Here is a 21,200-nt window from a genome sequence, read left to right on the forward strand (position 1 = left end):
GAGGTGTGGGTTGAGAAAGATTCTGGCCCTTCAACAAATATAGTTGATGACCCCTGATGTACAGTATGTTTGAATTCTTATGGACTCTAATGTTTTTTATTGTTTGGGTTAGCACTTTAAATATTATCATTATTAGCATAGCATAGCATAGCTTAGCTTAGCTTAGCATAGCCTCATTCACCACAAAGAAGGAGTCGATGCTGCAGTGAGGGAGGTTTCATCTTTCTGCCTTTTATTTATTTATTTATTTAAACACTGGAAAAAAAAAAAAACATTTTCAGACCAACAATGCGTAAAACAACGGCTGCAGAGATTTAAAGCGCCTGAACGCATCATCAACATCTGTCTCTGGAGGCGGGGGAGGGGGAGGGGCTAGGAGGAATGATCCCTCCTCTTCCCTGGACCAATCAGAGGAGAGAAGAGCAGCGTGAAGCCGAGGAGCGAGGTTCAGTCGTCCTGCAGCAGGTCGTAGGCTCCGCCCACTACCACCTGGTGGGCGTCGCCCTGAAACACACCATCATCATCATCATCATCATCATCATCATCATCATCATCATCATCATCATCATCATCATCACTATGGCGAGAGGATTTAACATCTAAAAGCTAAGTTTGACTCTCCAGAATTAACATTGTAGATATCAACAACGTCTTTCTGACTGGTCGTAACTAGGCTACATTTTGATAGATAGATAGATAGATAGATAAGTAAAAACCCAAGCTCTCGACTGTACCAATGAAACACAGAAGTAAATAAAAAAAAAATCATACCTTCACATACCCTCACACACGCACACACACACACACATTTTAAAATAAAACAATTGTAGAAACATTGCTCTCAGTAATAAATAAACTAAGATGAAAATAAATATAATAGTTGGATTTTTTATTCCAGATCTCTGTGATTCAGTTTCACCTCTTGTCAAAAAGAACATTTCAGATATCTGCAACTACGTTCTTCCTTCACTGTAACATTCATGTGTATGGGGTTTGTCATTACAGATATCTACAGTTCAGTTGCAGATATCCACTATGTAAATTACAGATATCTGTAACTGAATTACCACTAGTACTAATTCCAGTTACACATATCTACAACGTGATTCTGACTAGTCATAATTCCAGTTCTAGATATCTTTAATTCACCTCAATTACAGATATCTACATGTCCCTGTTCAGATATCTGAAGTTTTGACTAGGAGAAATGAAGTTGTAGATATCTGTAACTGGAATTAGTACTAGTGGTAGTTCAGTTACAGATATCTGTAATTCACATAGTGGATATCTGCAACTGAACTGTAGATATCTGTAATGACAAACCCCATACACATGAATGTTACAGTGACGTCATCTGTCCTAGGAAGAACGTAGTTGTGGATATCGGGAATATTCTTTTTGACAAGAGGCAAAACTAAACTACAGAGATCTGGAACACATATCCAGTCTGGCTTTTAAATGTTAAAATGGCTTGACATATTAAATCCGCTTGCCATACTCAGCAGGGTTGTGGCTAGATGGCGTACATGATCTGCAGGAAGTGACGTAGAACCTCACCAAAAATAGCTAAGAACTCCCGACAGGTTAAGTTTAGTAAAAGTAAGTGAAGCCATTGGTTAAGTTTAGGCACAGATAAGTAAAGTTTGCATGTTGTCTATGACGTCACTTCCTGCAGATCATGTAGGCTACTCCATCTAGCAACAACCACTCGTCAGCGGCTCGTCATCAGCTCTGACTCACGGTGACGTCACTGGACTTGGACTCGGCGGGTTCGGGTGCGGCTTCGTAAACCGGGTTACAGATGCTGCGGCTGCTGTCTGGGGGCGGAGCCACGTCCTCCTCCTCGCCGACGTCCTCCTGTCAGAGAGGTCAAAGGTCAACACTCAGAGCTGACTGTAAAGACGTTTTCACGCTTGAACCAACATTAACACACACACACACTGCAAAAATGTCTCATTTCTAGTCAAAATTAATCTCTTTCCACTTAAAATAAGACTCATCACCTACACTTTAACTTGTTTTTAGATCATTTTCACTTGTTTCAAACTAATTTTCACTTGAAATAAGTAGAAAAATCTGCCAGTGAAAGTAAGTTTTTTGTGTTTGTAATAAGAAAGAAAAACTTGCTCCACTATCAGATTTTTCTACTTATTTCAAGTGAAAATCTGCTTGAAAGAAGTAAAAAGTGTCTAAAAACAAGCTGCTTTTTATATGATGAGTCTGATTTTAAGTAGAATGAGATTTGTTTTGACTAGAAATGAGACAAATATTCTTGGTAAGATGTAGAGTTTTTGCAGTGCACACACACACACACACACACACACACACACACACACACACACACACACACACACACACACACACACACACACACACACACACACACACACACACACACACACACACACACACAGCAACGCACCCTGAAGTAGTGGAACCTGAAGGGTTTGGCGTTGCGGCGGTAGAAGTGATATCCCACCAACACGACGGCGGCTGTCAGCACGACCAGTAGCACCACGCCCACGCCGAGCCCCGCCCGGTGGGCCATGTGCATCTGCAGAGACCAGGTCAGACCAGATCAGACCAGATCCCCCGTTACCTTTCACTTTTCATTTCATTTCATTTATTCAACTTCAACTTTCAACTTTATTGTCCCCAAAGGGAAATTCATGTTGCAGAAAGGCAAAAAACACAGAACATATAGAGCACATCCACACAAACTCTACACAACATTGAACAACATTGAATGGCACTACCCCAGGGGAGCTGTTCCATACAATCGAGGTGAAAAAGTAAAAAAAATAAATAAGAGTGTATCATAACTGTTTAGTATTTGAATTAAGTTGGGTAATGGCTTGTGTTATGAATGAGTTTTTCAGTCTATTTGATTTGGCTTTTGGCAATCTGAGTCTCCTGCTGGAGGGAAGGAGCTGGAACTCAGTGGATGGTCAGGACACTGAATAATGTCCTGAGCCTTAGAGATTATCCTCCTGTGAGAGATTATTAGTTTATTTGTAACGGGACTCTGCATATTCATTAACATACGATATGTAAATAACCAGATTTAGCTCTAAGGCTCATTTCCAACTGCAGCTGCAAATACCATATCACAATATATACAATATATCACACAGTAGCTTCAGTCAGAAGGAGCAAGGAGTCGTAGTAAAATTAAAGTGCATTTAATCGACAAAGGTGTGGTATAGCGCTGTTAAGATTCATTAAAGTGCATCTGTAATAAAGTGCTGGTTTTAAAGTGCATGGAGTAAAGTGTGTGCTATTGTTCGTAATCTAAAATAAGAGAACTACCTTAGTGTTCACAGAGTCAGCCATGTTTTCAGCTGTTTTTTAAATGCTACATATGTTGAGTTTTCCCTTCTGACCAGCTGTGATGTTTTCCATGTTGAGCAACTATACACTGCAAAAACTCAAAATCTTACCAAGAATATTTGCCTTATTTCTAGTCAAAATGTCATTTCTAGTAAAAACAAATCTCTTTCCACTTAAAATAAGACTCATCACATTAAAAGCAGCTTGTTTTTAGACACTTTTTACTTCTTTCAAGCTGATTTTCACTTGAAATAAGTAGAAAAATCTGATAGTGGAGCAAGTTTTTCTTTCTTATTACAAGCACAAAAAACTTGCTTTCACTGGCAGATTTTTCTACTTATTTCAAGTGAAAATTAGTTTGAAACAAGTGAAAATGATCTAAAAACAAGTTCATTTTTAGGTGATGAGTCTTATTTTAAGTGGAAAGAGTTTAGTTTTGACTAAAATTGAGACATTTTGACAAGAAATAAGACAAATATTCTTGGAAAGATGTTGAGTTTTTGCAGTGTAGATTGATAAAACCTTCTGTGTAAATGCTGTTCTCCTAAACTGTTCCTCCCAGCGCCCCCTGGTGGCTGCTCTTGTTATTGTGTTATATTGTGTTATTGTATTATTGTGTTATTGTGTTATATTGTGTTATATTGTATTATTGTGTTATATTGAACGAAGCAGTGCCGTTGCTCACCTCTTGGCGGGGGGGCGGGGCCTTCAGCGGTCCCTGGAGAACGTGAATGATCCCGTTAGCGGCCAGGACGTCGCCGCTGGTGACGAAGCGGTCGTTGACGTAACGAGACGCCTGAGGAGACAGAACGCTGACGTCAGCCAATCACAGTCCAGGAGGACAGAGACACGTCTGAAACACTTCATTTCTGATTGGACATTAGGTCCAGTTAAAGGGATAGTTCAACATTTAGTCAAATTGGCCCACTGCCATAATCCCTACAGTCATAGCAGTAGGTGACTGGATGGCAGACTGGTTCATGGGAAGAGAGGACAGACCAGCTTAATGGGAGGACTGGATGGCAGACTGGTTCATGGGAAGAGAGGGCAGACCAGCTTAATGGGAGGACTGGATGGCAGACTGGTTCATAGGAAGAGAGGACAGACCAGCTTAATGGGAGGACTGGATGGCAGACTGGTTCATAGGAAGAGAGGGCAGACCAGCTTAATGGGAGGACTGGATGGCAGACTGGTTCATGGGAAGAGAGGGCAGACCAGCTTAATGGGAGGACTGGATGGCAGACTGGTTCATAGGAAGAGAGGGCAGACCAGCTTAATGGGAGGACTGGATGGCAGACTGGTTCATGGGAAGAGAGGGCAGACCAGCTTAATGGGAGGACTGGATGGCAGACTGGTTCATAGGAAGAGAGGGCAGACCAGCTTAATGGGAGGACTGGATGGCAGACTGGTTCATGGGAAGAGAGGACAGACCAGCTTAATGGGAGGACTGGATGGCAGACTGGTCCATGGGAAGAGAGGACAGACCAGCTTAATGGGAGGACTGGATGGCAGACTGGTTCATAGGAAGAGAGGACAGACCAGCTTAATGGGAGGACTGGATGGCAGACTGGTTCATAGGAAGAGAGGACAGACCAGCTTAATGGGAGGACTGGATGGCAGACTGGTTCATAGGAAGAGAGGACAGACCAGCTTAATGGGAGGACTGGATGGCAGACTGGTTCATGGGAAGGGAGGGCAGACCGGAAAGGGGGGGGTAAGGGGCGATGCAGGCAGCGGTTGGTGCAGAGAGATGGAGCTCCGGTGGATCTGTGGAAACACAGAGAGAGTGCGAGACACCGAGGCCAAACTACAGAGTTTGGTGAGGACTGACCAGAGCCGAGGGGTTGAGCAGGTCTGTGACTCCCAGCACCGTCAGAGTCCCGACCCGGGTCCTGATCTGGGAGCCGTTGTTGAGCTGGCTGAGCGACAGCGCCTGACCCTCGGCCAGGTGGAACTCCATGTCCCTCTGAGACAGCGTCTGCAGGGACACGGGGACAGAGACAGAGTCAGACAGGTGAAAACCAGGGCAATCAGCATCTAGAATCATAGAATAAACTTTATTGTCCCACACTGCAAAAACTCAAATATCTTACCAAGAATATTTGTCTTACTTCTAGTCAAAATGTCATTTCTAGTCAAAACAAATCTCATTCTACTTAAAATAAGACTCATCATCACATAAAAAGCAGCTTGTTTTTAGACACTTTTTTTTTTTACTTTTTTCAAGCAGATTTTCACTTGAAATAAGTAAAAAAAAATCTGATAGTGGAGCAAGTTTTTCTTTCTTATTACAAGCACAAAAAACTTGCTTTCACTGGCAGATTTTTCTACTTATTTCAATTGAAAATTAGTTTGAAACAAGTGAAAATGATCTAAAAACAAGTTAATCTTTAGGTGATGAGTCTTATTTTAAGTGTAAAGAGATTTGTTTTGACTAAAATTGAGACATTTTGACAAGAAATGAGACAAATATTCTACGAATTTTTGCAGTGCATGCACTTGAGTCCACAACAAATTTCCCCTGCGGGACAATAAAGTTTATTCTATTCTATTCTATCTGTTCTATCTGTGGCGAGGCTCACCTGGTTGCCGGGCAGGCCGTCGTTGTCGGGGACGAACAGCGTGGACCGGAGCGTCGGGTCGCTCAGACGCTTCACAAACTGTTTCCCCGACTCGGTCGACTCGGACAAGTTCAGGATTTGCTGAAAAAGAAAGAAAGATGAGAAGTGACAGTGAGACGAGGCGACGGGGGCTCAGTGGGACCAGTCCGGGTTTGATGCTGCGCTCCAATAATAATAATAATACATTTTACTCACGGTCAGGAAGTTGGAGAAAGTGGGCGTGGCTCTGAGCACATGCAGCAGATTCCCCGTGCAGCTGAAGCCGTCGCCAACGAAGCCTGGACGACACTCACACTGGACCTCTGACACACACATCAACACACACATCAATACACACATCACATCTGATCCAGAGCTCAGGAACATCAACGCTTGTTGGTGCTGGTTCACATCAAGGTGAAGCAGCAAAGGTGCCGACTCAAAAACTCAAAATCTTACCAAGAGTATAACCCTAACCCTAACCCTAGTCAAAATTTTAATTTCTAGTCAAAACAAGTCTCATCACATTAAAAGCAGCTTGTTTTTAGACACTTTTTACTTCTTTCAAGCAGATTTTCACTTGAAATAAGTAGAAAAATCTGATAGTGGAGCAAGTTTTTCTTCCTTATTACAAACACAAAAAAATTGCTTTCACTGGCAGATTTTTCTATTTATTTCAAGTGAAATTTTCTTTGAAACAAGTGAAAATGATCTAAAAACAAGTTAATTTTCAGGTGATGAGTCTTATTTTAAGTGGAAAGGGATTAGTTTTGACTAGAAATGAGACATTTTGACAAGAAATAAGACAAATATTCTTGGAAAGATTATTGAGTTTCTGCAGTGTATGCTTTCCATTCATATTGCTGTTATTTCGAGCAAAAACGAAAAGAAAAAATGTAACCCCCCCCCACCTTTCATCCTGTAGCAGAACGAGTCCCAGGTCTCGCTCAGGTTCTTGCGGACTCCGTAGTCCACGATGCCAACGTGTCCGAAGCCGCAGTTGGGGTTGGAGTAGGTGGTGGGGTAGGCCACCCGGGCCTGAGCCAACCAGCCGGCAGCACACATGTTCAGCCCCCCCTACAGGAAACACACAGCATTACACCTTTAAACACATGTTCAGCCCCCCCTACAGGAAACACACAGCATTACACCTTTAAACACATGTTCAGCCCCCCCTGCAGCAAACACACAGCATTACACCTTTAAAACACATGTTCAGCCCCCCCTGCAGCAAACACACAGCATTACACCTTCACTGTAGCTACCAAATAAATGCAGTAGTGACCGGTGTAGCTACCAAATAAATGAAGTAGTGACCGGTGTAGCTACCAAATAAATGCAGTAGTGACCGGTGTAGCTACCAAATAAATGCAGTAGTGACCGGTGTAGCTACCAAATAAATGCAGTAGTGACCGGTGTAGCTACCAAATAAATGAAGTAGTGACCGGTGTAGCTACCAAATAAATGCAGTAGTGACCGGTGTAGCTACCAAATAAATGCAAGTAGTGACCGGTGTAGCTACCAAATAAATGCAAGTAGTGACCGGTGTAGCTACCAAATAAATGAAGTAGCGACCGGTGTAGCTACCAAATAAATGAAGTAGCGAGTTGTCCGGTCGCGGCTTCTGGTAACGTTTTTTATTTGACCAGTGAGTCACTATATTGAATTCACTATATAGTGAGTAGGGAGGAGGGAATGAGGGAGTGGTTTCGGACACAACCTCTGACTCTGACACGTAGGAGTTGCGGTGCGTTCACTGACCTGCTGAGCGTAGGACAGCTGAGTGTACGAGGCCAAGCTGCCGCCCACGGCTGCACAGGCCAGCTGGGCCGAGGAGAAGTTCAGTCGGTACTGACCCAGCTCGGAGCGCAGGTGGAACACACCCAGAGTGGAGTCTACACACACACACACACACACACACACACACAGAGGAAATGAAGAGCAGAGGTTCAGTCGTTCATGTTTCCTTCCACAGGTTTTCATTCACATTGAGCAATATCAAATTAAAAACACCAGAATACGGTTTATCTCATCAGATTTTCTCTTGATCGATACAAAGTTCATGCAACAGATTCTGATGGAAACCGGCAGCTGTTTTATTTCTGGCTGTAGCTCTACTGTTATTACGTCACTTTGATAAGTTTTAATATGTTTTCATGTGAGAAAGTAGCTGTTTAGCCGGCCTGGTCAGCCGGCCAACCTCCGTCGTCATCCCGGGGGAGAAAACCATCGCTAATTAACTTACCCACAGGTTTTTAGAGGTTTACCACTGGCTGGTTACATTCTTTTTAGGGGATAAATTCTGGTCTCATTGATGAAATATAACAATTATGGCAGTCGCATTAGTTTTGTTATTATGTAACTTCATTAAGTTTTTATATTTTTTCATGTGAGAAAGTAACTGTTTAGGTCCCAAACCTACGGCCAGTTGATCCAAACGACGGCTGTTTAGAAGTTTGCTCCGATGTTTTTCAGAGAAGTGAAGCTCTGCAGCGACCGGGACATCAGAGGCAGCAGCCGGTCTGCAGAGCTGCTCGGCCGGCCAACCTCCGTCCTCATCCCGGGGGAGAAAACCATCGCTAATTAACTTACCCGCAGGTTTTTAGAGGTTTACCACCAGCTGGTTACATTATTTCTAGGAGATAAATGTTGGTCTCAGTGATGAAATCTAACAGCTGTATCAGTAGCATTAGTTAGTCTGAATGTAAAGTGAAGCTTCCTGTGTGTATTGGACAGAAGAGCAGCGCTGCCTCGGGGCTCTGGAGCCTACGGACACAAACCACCACATTTACATTAAGTGAACGTGGTTTTGAATACAGGATTTGTGGTAAAAGCTTGTCACGTCTGCTTATGTGAAAGCCAGCAGAGACGACTGATGACGTATGTGATTGTTGAAGGGGCGTCCCAGTTCGTAGGGGTTGACTTTCAACCCCTACGAAAGGTAGCTCCGATTCAAGGGGCAAAGGTTAAGGGCTAGGGGTAGGGGTGAAAAGTAGAATTGGAATTGGGCAATAGATGAAAAACACAAACTATGAAATAATGAAATTCAATCTAAATCTCAGTCTCTTTCTACATCTATACATTATGGCTCCTCCACCGACGTTATGCACATTCATGTTTTAATCGATCTTCAGAGATGAAGAAGTGAAGTAAAAGATGGAAACCCGGCGTCTCTCGCTCTCACCTTCGAAGTGCAGGTCGGTGCACCGGGCGTCCTGGTGACACTGTCCGTTGTCACGGAGACAGCGGCTGACGGGCAGCTGCTTGACATCACAGGTGAGTCCGTCTCCGACGAAGCCGTCCTTACAGCTGCACCTCCTCTTCCCCTACACACACACACACACACACACACACACACACACACACACACACACACACACACACACACACACACACACACACACACACACACACACACACACACACACACACACACAAATAAATCTACATTCAGTAAATGTCTTATTGTTCACATCAATGAATGACTCTAATTTGCGGTAACACTTTACTGTAATAGGTATTCATCAGATTGACATAACTAACACTGTCATAACCATCAATGAATACTTCTGACAGCGTCACTTTTGATGCAAAGTTGACATTGTTTGAGATGTTCCTTGTTATGAGAATTGACATCATGTTTAAAGTTTGTCCATTAGGTCTGCTATGACAGTTTAAATTGTCTTTATGTCAAGTTGTCAGAACAAAAACATCTCAAACAATGTCAACTTTGCATCAAAAGTGACATAACTTACCGAATGACACTTAACCACAGCTGTCAGAAGTATTCATTGATGGTTATGACAGTGTTATGTCAATCTGATGAATACCTATTACAGTAAAGTGGTACCATAATAGTTTGTAAATGAATGTAAGGAGCTTTTAACTCTTGTTAGTGAGAATGAACTCTTTGCTGCTCAGCTGCACTGATGTGCTGCTTTTAGGGGTTAGGGTTTCCTTCTCTGACAAACACAGCTTGTGTCCAATAGGAGTTTAGAAAAAGACCTGAAAGTAACCAGTACTTTTCAGCCGTACTACTAATTAACTCCAGTAAAAGTAAACTGCTGTATGTAGAATATGCAGGGTTTTTTTTTTTTGTTGTTGTTGCTCTGTAAAAAAAATTTAAATTGAGTGAACAGAAAATGTTAATTTAAGAAGGGTAGGCAAAATCAGCTGCTGCTTCAGCCTCTTACACCTTTTCGGTCAAAGTAAATTGTTTTGCTTGTTGTGTTTTTGTTCTGATTTGTTTTGTTTTGTATTTATACCTTTATATTTGTCTATTGTATTTGTTTTTATGAGACCGAAATAAACATACTAAACTAAACTAAACAAATATTTGTCTTGTAAATGTATTCAAGTAGAGTAATAAGTACCAAAGAAATCTAATACTCTAGTAAAGTACAAATCCTCTGGATATATAGGCTACTTAAGTACAGTACTTCCTCCTCACCGGTGCCGTCATGGTGCAGGCGGCGTGCTCGTGGCAGCCGCCGTTGTCCCCGGCGACGCAGGGGTCTATGGGATGGCAGCTGAAGCCGTCGCCGCTGTGTCCTCGGGGACAGACGCAGCTCACCGTCTCTCCGCTCTGGGAACATCTGGCTCCGCGGGCGCAGCCGCCGTTCCAGATGTTACACATGTCGGCCACTGAGGGGGCGGAGCCACAGCACAGGTTTTTATTTATTCAACCTTTATTTAACCAGGCCAGCAAATTAAAGCAGAAGTAAGCGATCCGGTGGTTTTGGCTAATGCTGCGTTCCAGGCAGGCTTTTGAAACCGTAAATTACAGCTTCACGTCACAACTTAGGACTTAGTAGCGTTCCAGGCAACCCACTCGTGTTTCTCCGACCTGTTTTACCTGTGAAAGTCACTATAACGGCCACTCGTAACTTCTGACCCGTGAACTCGTACCGGATCGAACTGGTACGACTTCACAGGTCGGAAAAACACGAGTTACGAGTTGCCTTGAACGCACCATAACGTCTTGTCAGCCGATGGAGTTAGCAGCCCCCGCCCTCGTCATGGATCTATTGGTCCTCGTCCCTACGTCACCACATTCAGGCGCATCCCTTGGCTGCACACACAGAGAGGACTGCCCCTTTATGCCGTTCTCTCTCCTCATTGGATAAAGGTTGTAGGATACAAGGAAAGTTTTCTCCTGGGCTCAGAGCAGAGCAGAGTGACTGACAGACCCGTGTTTCAGACCAAACACTCTATAGAAGTGATTGCTGTCGGAAGATACAACTATTTAAGACTTAGATTAACACAAACATTCACCTGACTTCTGCTTTAACATTTGTAACCTTCATCATCACGCCGCCTCCTCCTCCCAGCATGCTTTGCTGTCAGTGTGTGTGTGTGTGTGTGTGTGTGTGTGTGTGTGTGTGTGTGTGTGTGTGTGTGTGTGTGTGTGTGTGTGTGTGTGTTTACCTGTGCAGGTGAACCCGTCTCCCTCGTAGAAGGGCCGACAGATGCAGGTGTTGTTGTCCTTGCAGACGGCTTTAGGAGAACAGGACGGAGAACACCTCAACACCTCACCTGGAGGGGGGGGGGGGGGGGGGGGGGGGGGATATGCAAAACACTTTTTATATGCAAACACTGTGAATGTAGCATGATGATGTAGCATTATTTATGAACCGCTGGTTTTATTCTACTGGTTTAGTTTTTCTCCATATTGATCCACCGCACATGTAGCACTTTAACTTCAGAGCTGCTGGTTTGATCAGTTCTACGGAATTATTGGTTTTATTGATTTATTTGTATAGAGTGGAAGCACCTTCACTGTTTTAAATGTGTTTTAAATGTGCGAAAGTACTTTGTATGAATGTCATTGTCTCGTATGTGTTGTTTTGTGTATTGCAGCGGCTCAGAGCCCAAGAATAATTTCCCTTCGGGACAAAAAAAGTACAATCCAATCCAGTAGCTATATAAATTCATGCAAAACTGTTCTAAAAACAGCTTGCACCGACAATTAAAGGAAACAAACCTACTGCTACGACTATAGGGATTATGGCAATGGGCCAGTTTGACTTAATGTTGAACTATGCCTTTAAGCTAAGTTAAAGGGATAGTTCACCCAAAATTCAAATTTCACTCATTATCTACTCACCCTCATGTCAACTAAGAGCTGTGAGAATTTTCAGAGTCCTCCGTTCCTTCTCTGAGTTACGGGGGGGTCTGCGCAGCAGTATTTGTCCATATAATGGTTGTGAATGGACACCAGAGCTCTTCGTCCAAAAAGACACACCAAAAAACATCCAAATACCTCCATACTGCTCGTCTGTAATGTCCCTCTTGTATTGAAGCCCCGACATGAGAAATTGTTCCGCCGGTCAGTGCAAATCACGTGAGATTTGCACTTACACAGGCAGAGCAGTGAACTGAGACACTGGGAGCTTCCGCTACAAACAAGCTTAAAATATAGACTTATTTAATTTTTTTCGGAACAATTTCTCATGTCGGGGCTTCAATACAAGAGGGACATTACAGACGAGCAGTATGGAGGTATTTGGATGTTTTTTGGTGTGTCTTTTTGGACGAAGAGCTCTGGTGTCCATTCACAACCATTATATGGACAAATACTGCTGCGCAGACCCCCCCGTAACTCAGAGAAGGAACGGAGGACTCTGAAAATTCTCACAGCTCTTAGTTGACATGAGGGTGAGTAGATAATGAGTGAAATTTGAATTTTGGGTGAACTATCCCTTTAAGTTAAGTTTATTGTTGTCATTGCATAAAACATATACAACAAAATTTCGTTTGGCAGCAAAGAACTTAAAACAACGACATAGTGAAAAGTGTCAATGAATAATTCAGTACTTGCCATCGTCAAATGAATAATTATGTATCAACATTAAAAACATTGTGCGTTTCTATGGAAACACAGTGCGTTACTCACTCAGCTGGGCGTCGCAGCGTTCGCCGCCCCACCCGTCCTCACAGAGACACGCGCCGGTCCCTCGCCGCCCGTCGTCACATGACCCGTGTTCAGAGCAGTTACAGGCTGGAACAGGACGACACGGCGGCGGTTAACTCTTAGCTCCGCCCACACGTCACATGACATCATGACATCACCACACAGAAACACACACTGCAAAAACTCTACATCTTTCCAAGAATATTTGTCTTATTTCTTGTCAAAATGTCTCATTTCTAGTCAAAACTAATCTCTTTCCACTTAAAATAAGACTCATCACCTAAAAATTAACTTGTTTTTAGATCATTTTCACTTGTTTCAAACTAATTTTCACTTGAAATAAGTAGAAAAATCTGCCAGTGAAAGCAAGTTTTTTGTGTTTGTAATAAGAAAGAAAAACTTGCTCCACTATCAGATTTTTCTACTTATTTCAAGTGAAAATCTGCTTAAAAGAAGTAAAAAGTGTCCAAAAACAAGCTGCTTTTAATGTGATGAGTCTTATTTTAAATAGAATGAGATTTGTTTTGACCAGAAATGACATTTTGACTAAAAATAGGACAAATATTCTTGGTAAGATATTAGATGTTTTGCAGTAAACAGGAAGCAGCTTGTACCTTTACACGTGGGTCCGTGGAAGCCGGCGCTGCAGAGCTCACAGGCCACGCCCCCGAAGCCCGCGGCGCAGCTGCAGGTGCCGTTGCCGAGGTGACCGTCATCGCATTTACCACGGTTACTGCAGGGAGCGCCGACGCCACCGGGGCACACTGGACACACACCCACACACACACACACACACACACACACACACACACACACACACACACACACACACACACACACACACACACACACACACACACACACACACACACAGGGGAACCAATCAGTGATGCCATAGTTACACTGCAAAAACTCTACATCTGTCCAAGAATATTTGTCTCATTTCTAGTCAAAACTAATCTCTTTCCACTTAAAATAAAACTCATCACCTAAACATTAATTAATTAATTATTTGTCTTTAGATAAACCTGACAATTTTCACTTGTTTCAAACTTGAAATAAGTAGAAAAATCTGCCAGTGAAACAAGTTTTTTGTGTGTTTGTAATAAGAAAAACCTCCTCCACTATCAGATTTTTCTACTTATTTAAAGTAACTAACTACTAACTAAGTAACTAATCTCTTCCCACTTAAAATAAGACTCTTCACCTAAAAAAATGAATTAATTATTTGTTTTTAGATCATTTTCACTTGTTTCAAACTAATTTTCACTTGAAATAAGTAGAAAATCGAAAAGTTTTTTGTCCACTATTAGATTTTTCTACTTATTTCAAGTGAAAATCTGCTTGAAAGAAGTAAAAAGTGTCTAAAAACAAGCTGCTTTTAATGTGATGAGTCTGATTTTAATATAATGAGTTTAGTTTTGACTAGAAATAAGACAAATATTCTTGGTGAGATATTTCAGTTTTTTTTCAGTGTGTGTGAGTCTCACCCAGACAGTCCCGTCCGTGGTAACCGTGGCAACACTTGGGCTGCCAGAAGTGGACGGTGCAGACGCTGCGACAGCCGGAGTTCTTAGTGACGAACATGGAGGGAAGGTCGCACTTCTGCATCTCCTGCACACACACACACACACACACACACACACACACACACACACACACACACACACACACACACGGTCACCCTCCGTCCACCTGAGTCTCACCTGAGGAGGAAGAACGCGGCGATGACCTCACAGCGATGACCTCACCTTGAGCTTGGACCCTCGGGGACAACGAGACGCTGACGACGTGCACAGACCACAACTCATCTACCACAGGAGAAACAAACAGACACAGGAAAACTAAAGTCTGAGTTTTACACCAAAACCTCATTAACCTGTGTTCCCTGAACACACCACGAAACTACAGACTGCGTTAGTATCATCCGCAGTAACAGTAGACAAGTTTCCCCGAATGCATTTCACAGCAACCAGTAGCAGTAGCTGTAAAACAGGTGAACAGCTGTTTTATTTCCCGCTCTAGCGCTGTTATTATGTAACTTTATTAAGTTTTAATATGTTTTCATGTGAGAAAGTAACTGTTTAGATCCCAAATCTACGGCCAGTTTATCCAAACGACGGATGTTTAGAAGTTTGCTCCGATGTTTTTCAGAGAAGTGAAGCTCTGCAGCGACCGGGACATCACAGAGACAGCAGCCGGTCTGCAGAGCTGCTCGGCCGGCCAACCTCCATCCTCATCCCGGGGGAGAAAACCATCGCTAATTAACTTACCCACAGGTTTTTACAGGTTTACCACCGGCTGGTTACATTATTTCTAGGAGATAAATGTTGGTCTCAGTGATGAAATCTAACAGCTGTATCAGTAGCATTAGTTAGTGTGAATGTAAAGTGAAGCTTCCTGTGTGTATTGGACAGAAGAGCAGCGCTGCCTCGGGGCTCTGGTCCGAATCAGTACGACATCCGGGAACTTTTCTCATACTGCAGATTCTGCTTTTGTTTGCATACTACATACTGCATACTATATACAACATTTTGGCCAAATCAGTACGTACTAGCAGGAGAGTATGTGGTTTAGAATACAGCCAGTATGGTTCTCTAATGTTCCCTGAACGCCTCACAGATGTTGGTGTATATATGAACAGCAGGGGGCGCTGTAGAGGAGCAGAGTGAGGATTCACCTGGAGGTCAAAGGTCGTCTGTGTATCGCAGCGTCCTCCCAGACTGGGCGGAGTCAGCAGACAGTCGATGCCGTAGGCGATGCCGCCGGTAAAGACCAGGTGTCTCTGAACGATGCGACACTTCCCATCGTTCACGAAGATTTCTCCCTGTTCAAAGACAGCGTGTTAAAGGGATAGTAGCATTTTTTTTAAAGTGGGGTTGTATGATCTACAAATATCCCCTAAGTACTTTAATTGCAGTAGAAGACTCTCTGCACTCCTCCCGTTAGCAACGCCAGCCCATAATAGCCCTGCCCAGAGATTTACAACATACAGTGTTGTGAACAGACCCAAAGAAACGGCCTATTTTCACGGCCTAAAAGAGGTTTTACCTGAAAATAAATACACAGTTCCATTGTTCACTATAATATAATTTTCTCCAGCCCTTCAAAGTGCAGGAAAAACACAGTTTTTATTTGGACCTAACCAACTGCTGATCGGCGGGCGCTAACCCTGGGCGGAGGGATACGTGAGTTGGTTAGGTCCAAATAAAAACTGTGTTTTTCCTGCACTTTGAAGGGCTGGAAAAAATTATATTATAGTGAACAATGGAACTGTGTATTTATTTTCAGGTAAAACGTCTTTTAGGCCGTGAAAATAGGCCGTTTCTTTGGGTCTGTTCACAACACTGTATGTTGTAAATCTCTGGGCAGGGCTATTATGGGCTGGCGTTGCTAACGGGAGGAGTGCAGAGAGTCTTCTACTGCAATTAAAGTACTTAGGTGCTATTTGGAGATCATACAACCACACTTTAAAAAAATGATACTATCCCTTTAATCATAGCGTCGCCTCCTCGTCGTCGTACTCACGATGTCGTCGACGCCGCCGCAGCTGAAGGAGAGGGAGGAGCCCTGCAGCGTCCGAGCAGAGTCATGGTGGATGAGGCCTTCAGCGTAAATCTGAAAGTTCACAATCAACAGGACGTTACAGTGTTTCCCAATTGCGCAACGACATTTCATGAAACCTCCACCCGTTTTCTCAAAACCTTTAAAGGGATAGTTCAAAATTTAGTCAAATTGGCCCATTGCCATAATCCCTATAGTCATAGCAGTAGGTTCGTTACCTTTAATTGTCGGTGCAAGCTGTTTTTAGAACGGTGGAGCAGAGCCGTGAGCTGCTCAGAGCTACGCTACGTAGGCTCATTATGGGATTTCTTGGTTTCCCTCATCAAACTCATCAAATACACAATCCAACAACTCCACAACGCTCTGGTGGACAAGTTGTGAGCTGCACATTCACCACGCTATGAGATAATAACACAACGTTACCACACAGAGTTGTTTTAGAGGGAAATACAGAGACTGATGATGAAAAACTGTCCCTGAAGGCAACGTGCATCAGCGGTTTTGCATGAATTTCCCTCTAAAACAACTCTGTGTGGTAACGTTGTGTTATTATCTCATAGCGTGGTGAATGTGCAGCTCACAACTTGTCCACCAGAGCGTTGTGGAGTTGTTGGATTGTGTATTTGATGAGTTTGATGATGAGGGAAACCAAGAAATCCCATAATGAGCCTCCGTAGCGTAGCTCTGAGCAGCTCACGGCTCTGCTCCGCCGTTCTAAAAATAGCTTGCACCGACAATTAAAGGTAACGAACCTACTGCTATGACTATAGGGATTATGGTGATGGGCCAATTTGCCAAAATGTTGAACTATCCCTTTAAGTGTGTTAGCAGCTGTAACATGATGAGCTCAGGTGAGGCTGCGTCACCTTCTGAGCCAGGATGACGTGGTACTTCAGGTATTCCAGCAGCTGAGCTCGGTTGTCCGGGTGGAACAGGAAGTCCTTCTGCTCCTGAGGCAGAGTCGCCATGGCGACGTCGGAGGGCAGGAAGACCGTCACCGGCTGGTGCATCCCATCATTCACCTGGTCCATCACACCTGTGTCCTGAAACACAGCAACACATCAGTGGGTCTGAGGGAACATCTGGAGGGAACATCTGGAGCACTGCAAAAACTCAAACTCTTACCAAGAATATTTGTCTCATTTCTAGTCAAAATTAATCTCTTTCCACTTAAAATAAGACTCATCACCTAAACATTAACTTGTTTTTAGATAATTTTCACTTGTTTCAAACAAATTTTCACTTGAAATAAGTAGAAAAATCTGCCAGTTTTTTGTGTTTGCAATAAGAAAGAAAAACTTGCTCCACTATCAAATTTTTCTACTTATTTCAAGTGAAAATCTGCTTGAAAGAAGTAAAAAGTGTCTAAAAACAAGCTGCTTTTTAATGTGATGAGTCTTATTTTAAGTAGAATGAGATTTGTTCTGGCTAGAAATGACATTTTGACTAGAAATAAGACAAATATTCTTGGTAAGATTTAGAGTTTTTGCAGTGAGGGAACATCTTACCTGCAGGAGTTTGAAGAAGGTTTGGTATCCGTGACGTTTGGCCACATCAGTCAGGTTCATCTGGAGAAAACAAGTCAGGTCAGATCAATACACGATCAGGGATTAAACACAATCCACAGATGAGTCATAGTATCCAGGGGGCAAAATCCCAGTTTTTTGGAAATCAGACAGGGAGCGTTGTAAAAGGTTTGACAGCAGAAGTTGAAGGATTAAAACCTGGTGGACAACCTGGTCAACTAGCTGCTGGAAAGCTACATTTGCTAAATGCAAATATTTAGGTACTACAATGGCATAAATAGTCATACAACTATAACATTTGGCAGAGAGTATCTTGACACATAGGGGGAGGCAGGAAAAAAAGATTCTGGGGTTTGTTGCAACTCCATTTTAAGATATCTCCCTCAACATCCCAAAAAAGACAAAAAAAAGTACTGTTCGCCTGACAAATTCTCATGAAAGTTATTATTTTTCAGCACTTTATGGAGAATATCTATGCTTAACATGTATATAGAAAACTTCCTTAATTCATAAGCTTCCATTTGAGTCCCAGATAGCCTTTCTATCTCCAAAGCTCCACTTGCTGTGGCCAACGGTCTTCTCTATCGCTCTGTTAAAATGGAGTTTTTCACAATAGGTGTTGCATTGTTTGGAGACAGCCTGTAGCTTTCCAGTAGCTAGTAGAAAGGCTATCTGGGACTCAAATGGAAGCTTATGAATTAAGGAAGTTTTCTATATACATGTTAGGCATAGATATTCTCCATAAAGTGCTGAAAAATAATAATTTTCATGAGAACAGTACTTTTTTTTGTCTTTTTTGGGATGTTGAGGGTGATATCTTAAAATCGAGTTGCAACAAACCCCAGAATCTTTTTTTCATGCCTCCCCCTATGTGTCAAGATACTCTCTGCCAAATGTTATAGTTGTATGACTATTTATGCCATTGTAGTAGCTAAATATTTGCATTTACATCATTTCTCCAGCAGAACGACCCCAGAAAGGGGTTTTGGCCCCTGTAGCTTTGCAGCAGTTAGTTGACCAGGTTGTCCACCCAGGTTTTAATCCTTCAAGTTCTGCTGTCAAACCTTTTACATCACTCTTCTCCCTGTCTGATTTTTTGCTTTGCCCCCGGGGTATTGATGAGTCATTGATGAGTCATTGATGAGTCATTGATGAGTCGTTGATGACTGACAGCGACTTCTGGCTCGTCCAGGTCTGGAGGAAGGAGGATCTGGTTGATTTCGTGGAAGATGCCGTTGCTGGCGACGTCGTGGCTGTAGGTCACGTTGGCCTCGTTGATGAAGATGTGGCCCTGAAAACAAACAACAAAACAGTTTCACTCGTCACTTCGTTTACATCAACTTCAACAACACAGTAAACGTCTGTGCTGTGATTGGTCACCTGGTTGGAGCTGGTCGTCAGGACGACCCCGGACAGAGCCGTGAGGTTTCGGGGTCGACTCAGGTCGGCGGGAAGCAGCGTGTGACACATCACGACGTGGTTGCGCATGATGGAGGCGAAGCGCTCTTTGCTTTTGTTCTTCCTCAGAGACTTCATCTGACGACACAAACAAACAAACAGCAGCGGTGAGTCTCAGTCAGGAAACAACTGGTGTAGTCTATGTGATACTCAGGTACACTGCAAAAACTCAAAATCTTACCAAGAATATTTGTCTTATTTCTAGTCAAAACAAATCTCATTCTACTCAAAATAAGACTCATCACATTAAAAAGCAGCTTGTTTTTAGACACTTTTTCCTTCTTTCAAGCAGATTTTCACTTGAAATAAGTAGAAAAATCTGATAGTGGAGCAAGTTTTTCTTTCTTATTACAAACACAAAAAACTTGCTTTCACTGGCAGATTTTTCTACTTATTTCAAGTGAAAATTAGTTTGAAACAAGTGAAAATGATCTAAAAACAAGTTATTTTAAGTGGAAAGAGATTAGTTTTGACTAGAAATGAGACATTTTGACAAGAAATAAGACAAATATTCTTGGAAAGATTTTGAGTTTTTGCAGTGTGAATGTCAATGGTTCTCAAAGGGGGAGGGTTGACAGGGTTCAAGGCCGTCCACAACTTTTTCTTGAAATTTTACCACTTTTCCTAGAATTTCTTTGATAAATTTTACCAGTTTCTTCTAAAAAATTTTAAAACCATTTGTTCTGAGAAATTTTACCAGATTTTTCTAAAAAAAATAAAAAGCAAAATTTTACCACTTTTTTCTAATAAATTTTAAACTTTTTTGTTAATTTTTTTGTGAGAATTTTTTTTTACCACTTTCGTCTAGAAATGTTTCAACTTTTTTGGAGAAATTGTACCACTTTTTTTTCCAGGAATTTCTCTATAATCTTTCAAAAATGTAGCTACGCCTAATTTAAACGTACATTGATTGTTTATGTATTTCTGGTGTGTTGTCCAATGGGGGTCTGTGGTCTAATTTGTGTCAGTTTTGGGTCCTTGATATAAAAAAGTTTGAGAACAAGCGTCTATGTGATACAAGTATGAACAGTTTACCACCTAGAAAGCAGTTTACCCACTACACAACATTAGACTACGCCACTGCGACACACTTCACCTTGGCGGCGGTGATGCTGTCGGGCCTGAAGGCGGCCGTGGACGGAGCGAAGACGGTGAACGGGCCGCGTCCCTTCAGAGAAATGTCCACGATCTGAAACAGAGATTTAACATGTGTTACAGTTTTTATCAACTGTTAAAGGTGTACAGAAAAGAAAATTGAATTTGAGCCCACTTTGGGTCATAAAATTAATGTGATAACTCATCTTTCAGACGTTGTAGGCCAAACTTTGTGCAAAATTCTATTTTTGAGTAAATCCGGGATGAAAGTGTGTATTTTTTTTTTCGCATTGGATAATGCAGGCGCACGGATTATACGTCACGTTGCTCATGATTCATCAGCCACTGATATTGGATCCGTCATCCGTCAATCAAACGTCTGAGACACACACACACACGGAGCTCGGGCTCGCCCCAAGCTTTGAATATCCCGCCCGCTCGATAACGACCAATCAAATTCGTTTTCCTCACTCGGGTAAACTCGTGTTGCAGCTCGTGACAACTCGGCGCGACAAACAGGACAAACGGCCATTTCTGTACACCTTTAAGACACATTTCTAGAAACCTTCCATCCACTACATTCACAAAACCTCTGACTCCTCCTGCAAAACCAAAACAGTTCAAACTGGGATCAAATCCAAACACTGTTGTCAGATCAGATCCCGAGTCAATCAAAATGAAAAACACCACTGAACCGTCTGAATACACACAACA

At 42.5% G+C, this 21,200-nt stretch overlaps 1 protein-coding gene across 1 annotated transcript in view; it reads right to left on the reverse strand.

Moving 5' to 3' along the window:
* Positions 1–447: 447 nt before the first annotated feature.
* The window catches only part of stab2 (stabilin 2), a gene marked incomplete at both ends in the record, with an annotated part of 70,853 nt that continues 50,100 nt past the window's right edge, over positions 448–21,200 (reverse strand). Inside the window, 23 exon segments of the mRNA XM_083999330.1 lie at positions 448–504; positions 1,741–1,857; positions 2,423–2,554; positions 4,016–4,126; positions 5,162–5,308; positions 5,913–6,032; positions 6,147–6,253; positions 6,842–7,007; positions 7,692–7,825; positions 9,115–9,256; positions 10,381–10,574; positions 11,358–11,465; positions 12,826–12,930; positions 13,458–13,607; positions 14,334–14,457; positions 14,595–14,654; positions 15,524–15,670; positions 16,372–16,461; positions 17,274–17,450; positions 17,916–17,975; positions 19,105–19,224; positions 19,314–19,469; positions 20,488–20,580. Coding sequence (XP_083855456.1) covers positions 448–504; positions 1,741–1,857; positions 2,423–2,554; positions 4,016–4,126; positions 5,162–5,308; positions 5,913–6,032; positions 6,147–6,253; positions 6,842–7,007; positions 7,692–7,825; positions 9,115–9,256; positions 10,381–10,574; positions 11,358–11,465; positions 12,826–12,930; positions 13,458–13,607; positions 14,334–14,457; positions 14,595–14,654; positions 15,524–15,670; positions 16,372–16,461; positions 17,274–17,450; positions 17,916–17,975; positions 19,105–19,224; positions 19,314–19,469; positions 20,488–20,580 — 2,817 coding nt within the window.

The sequence above is a fragment of the Trachurus trachurus genome (assembly GCF_905171665.1).
Source record: "Trachurus trachurus genome assembly, chromosome: 23".
NCBI classification, from domain to species: Eukaryota; Metazoa; Chordata; class Actinopteri; order Carangiformes; family Carangidae; genus Trachurus; species Trachurus trachurus.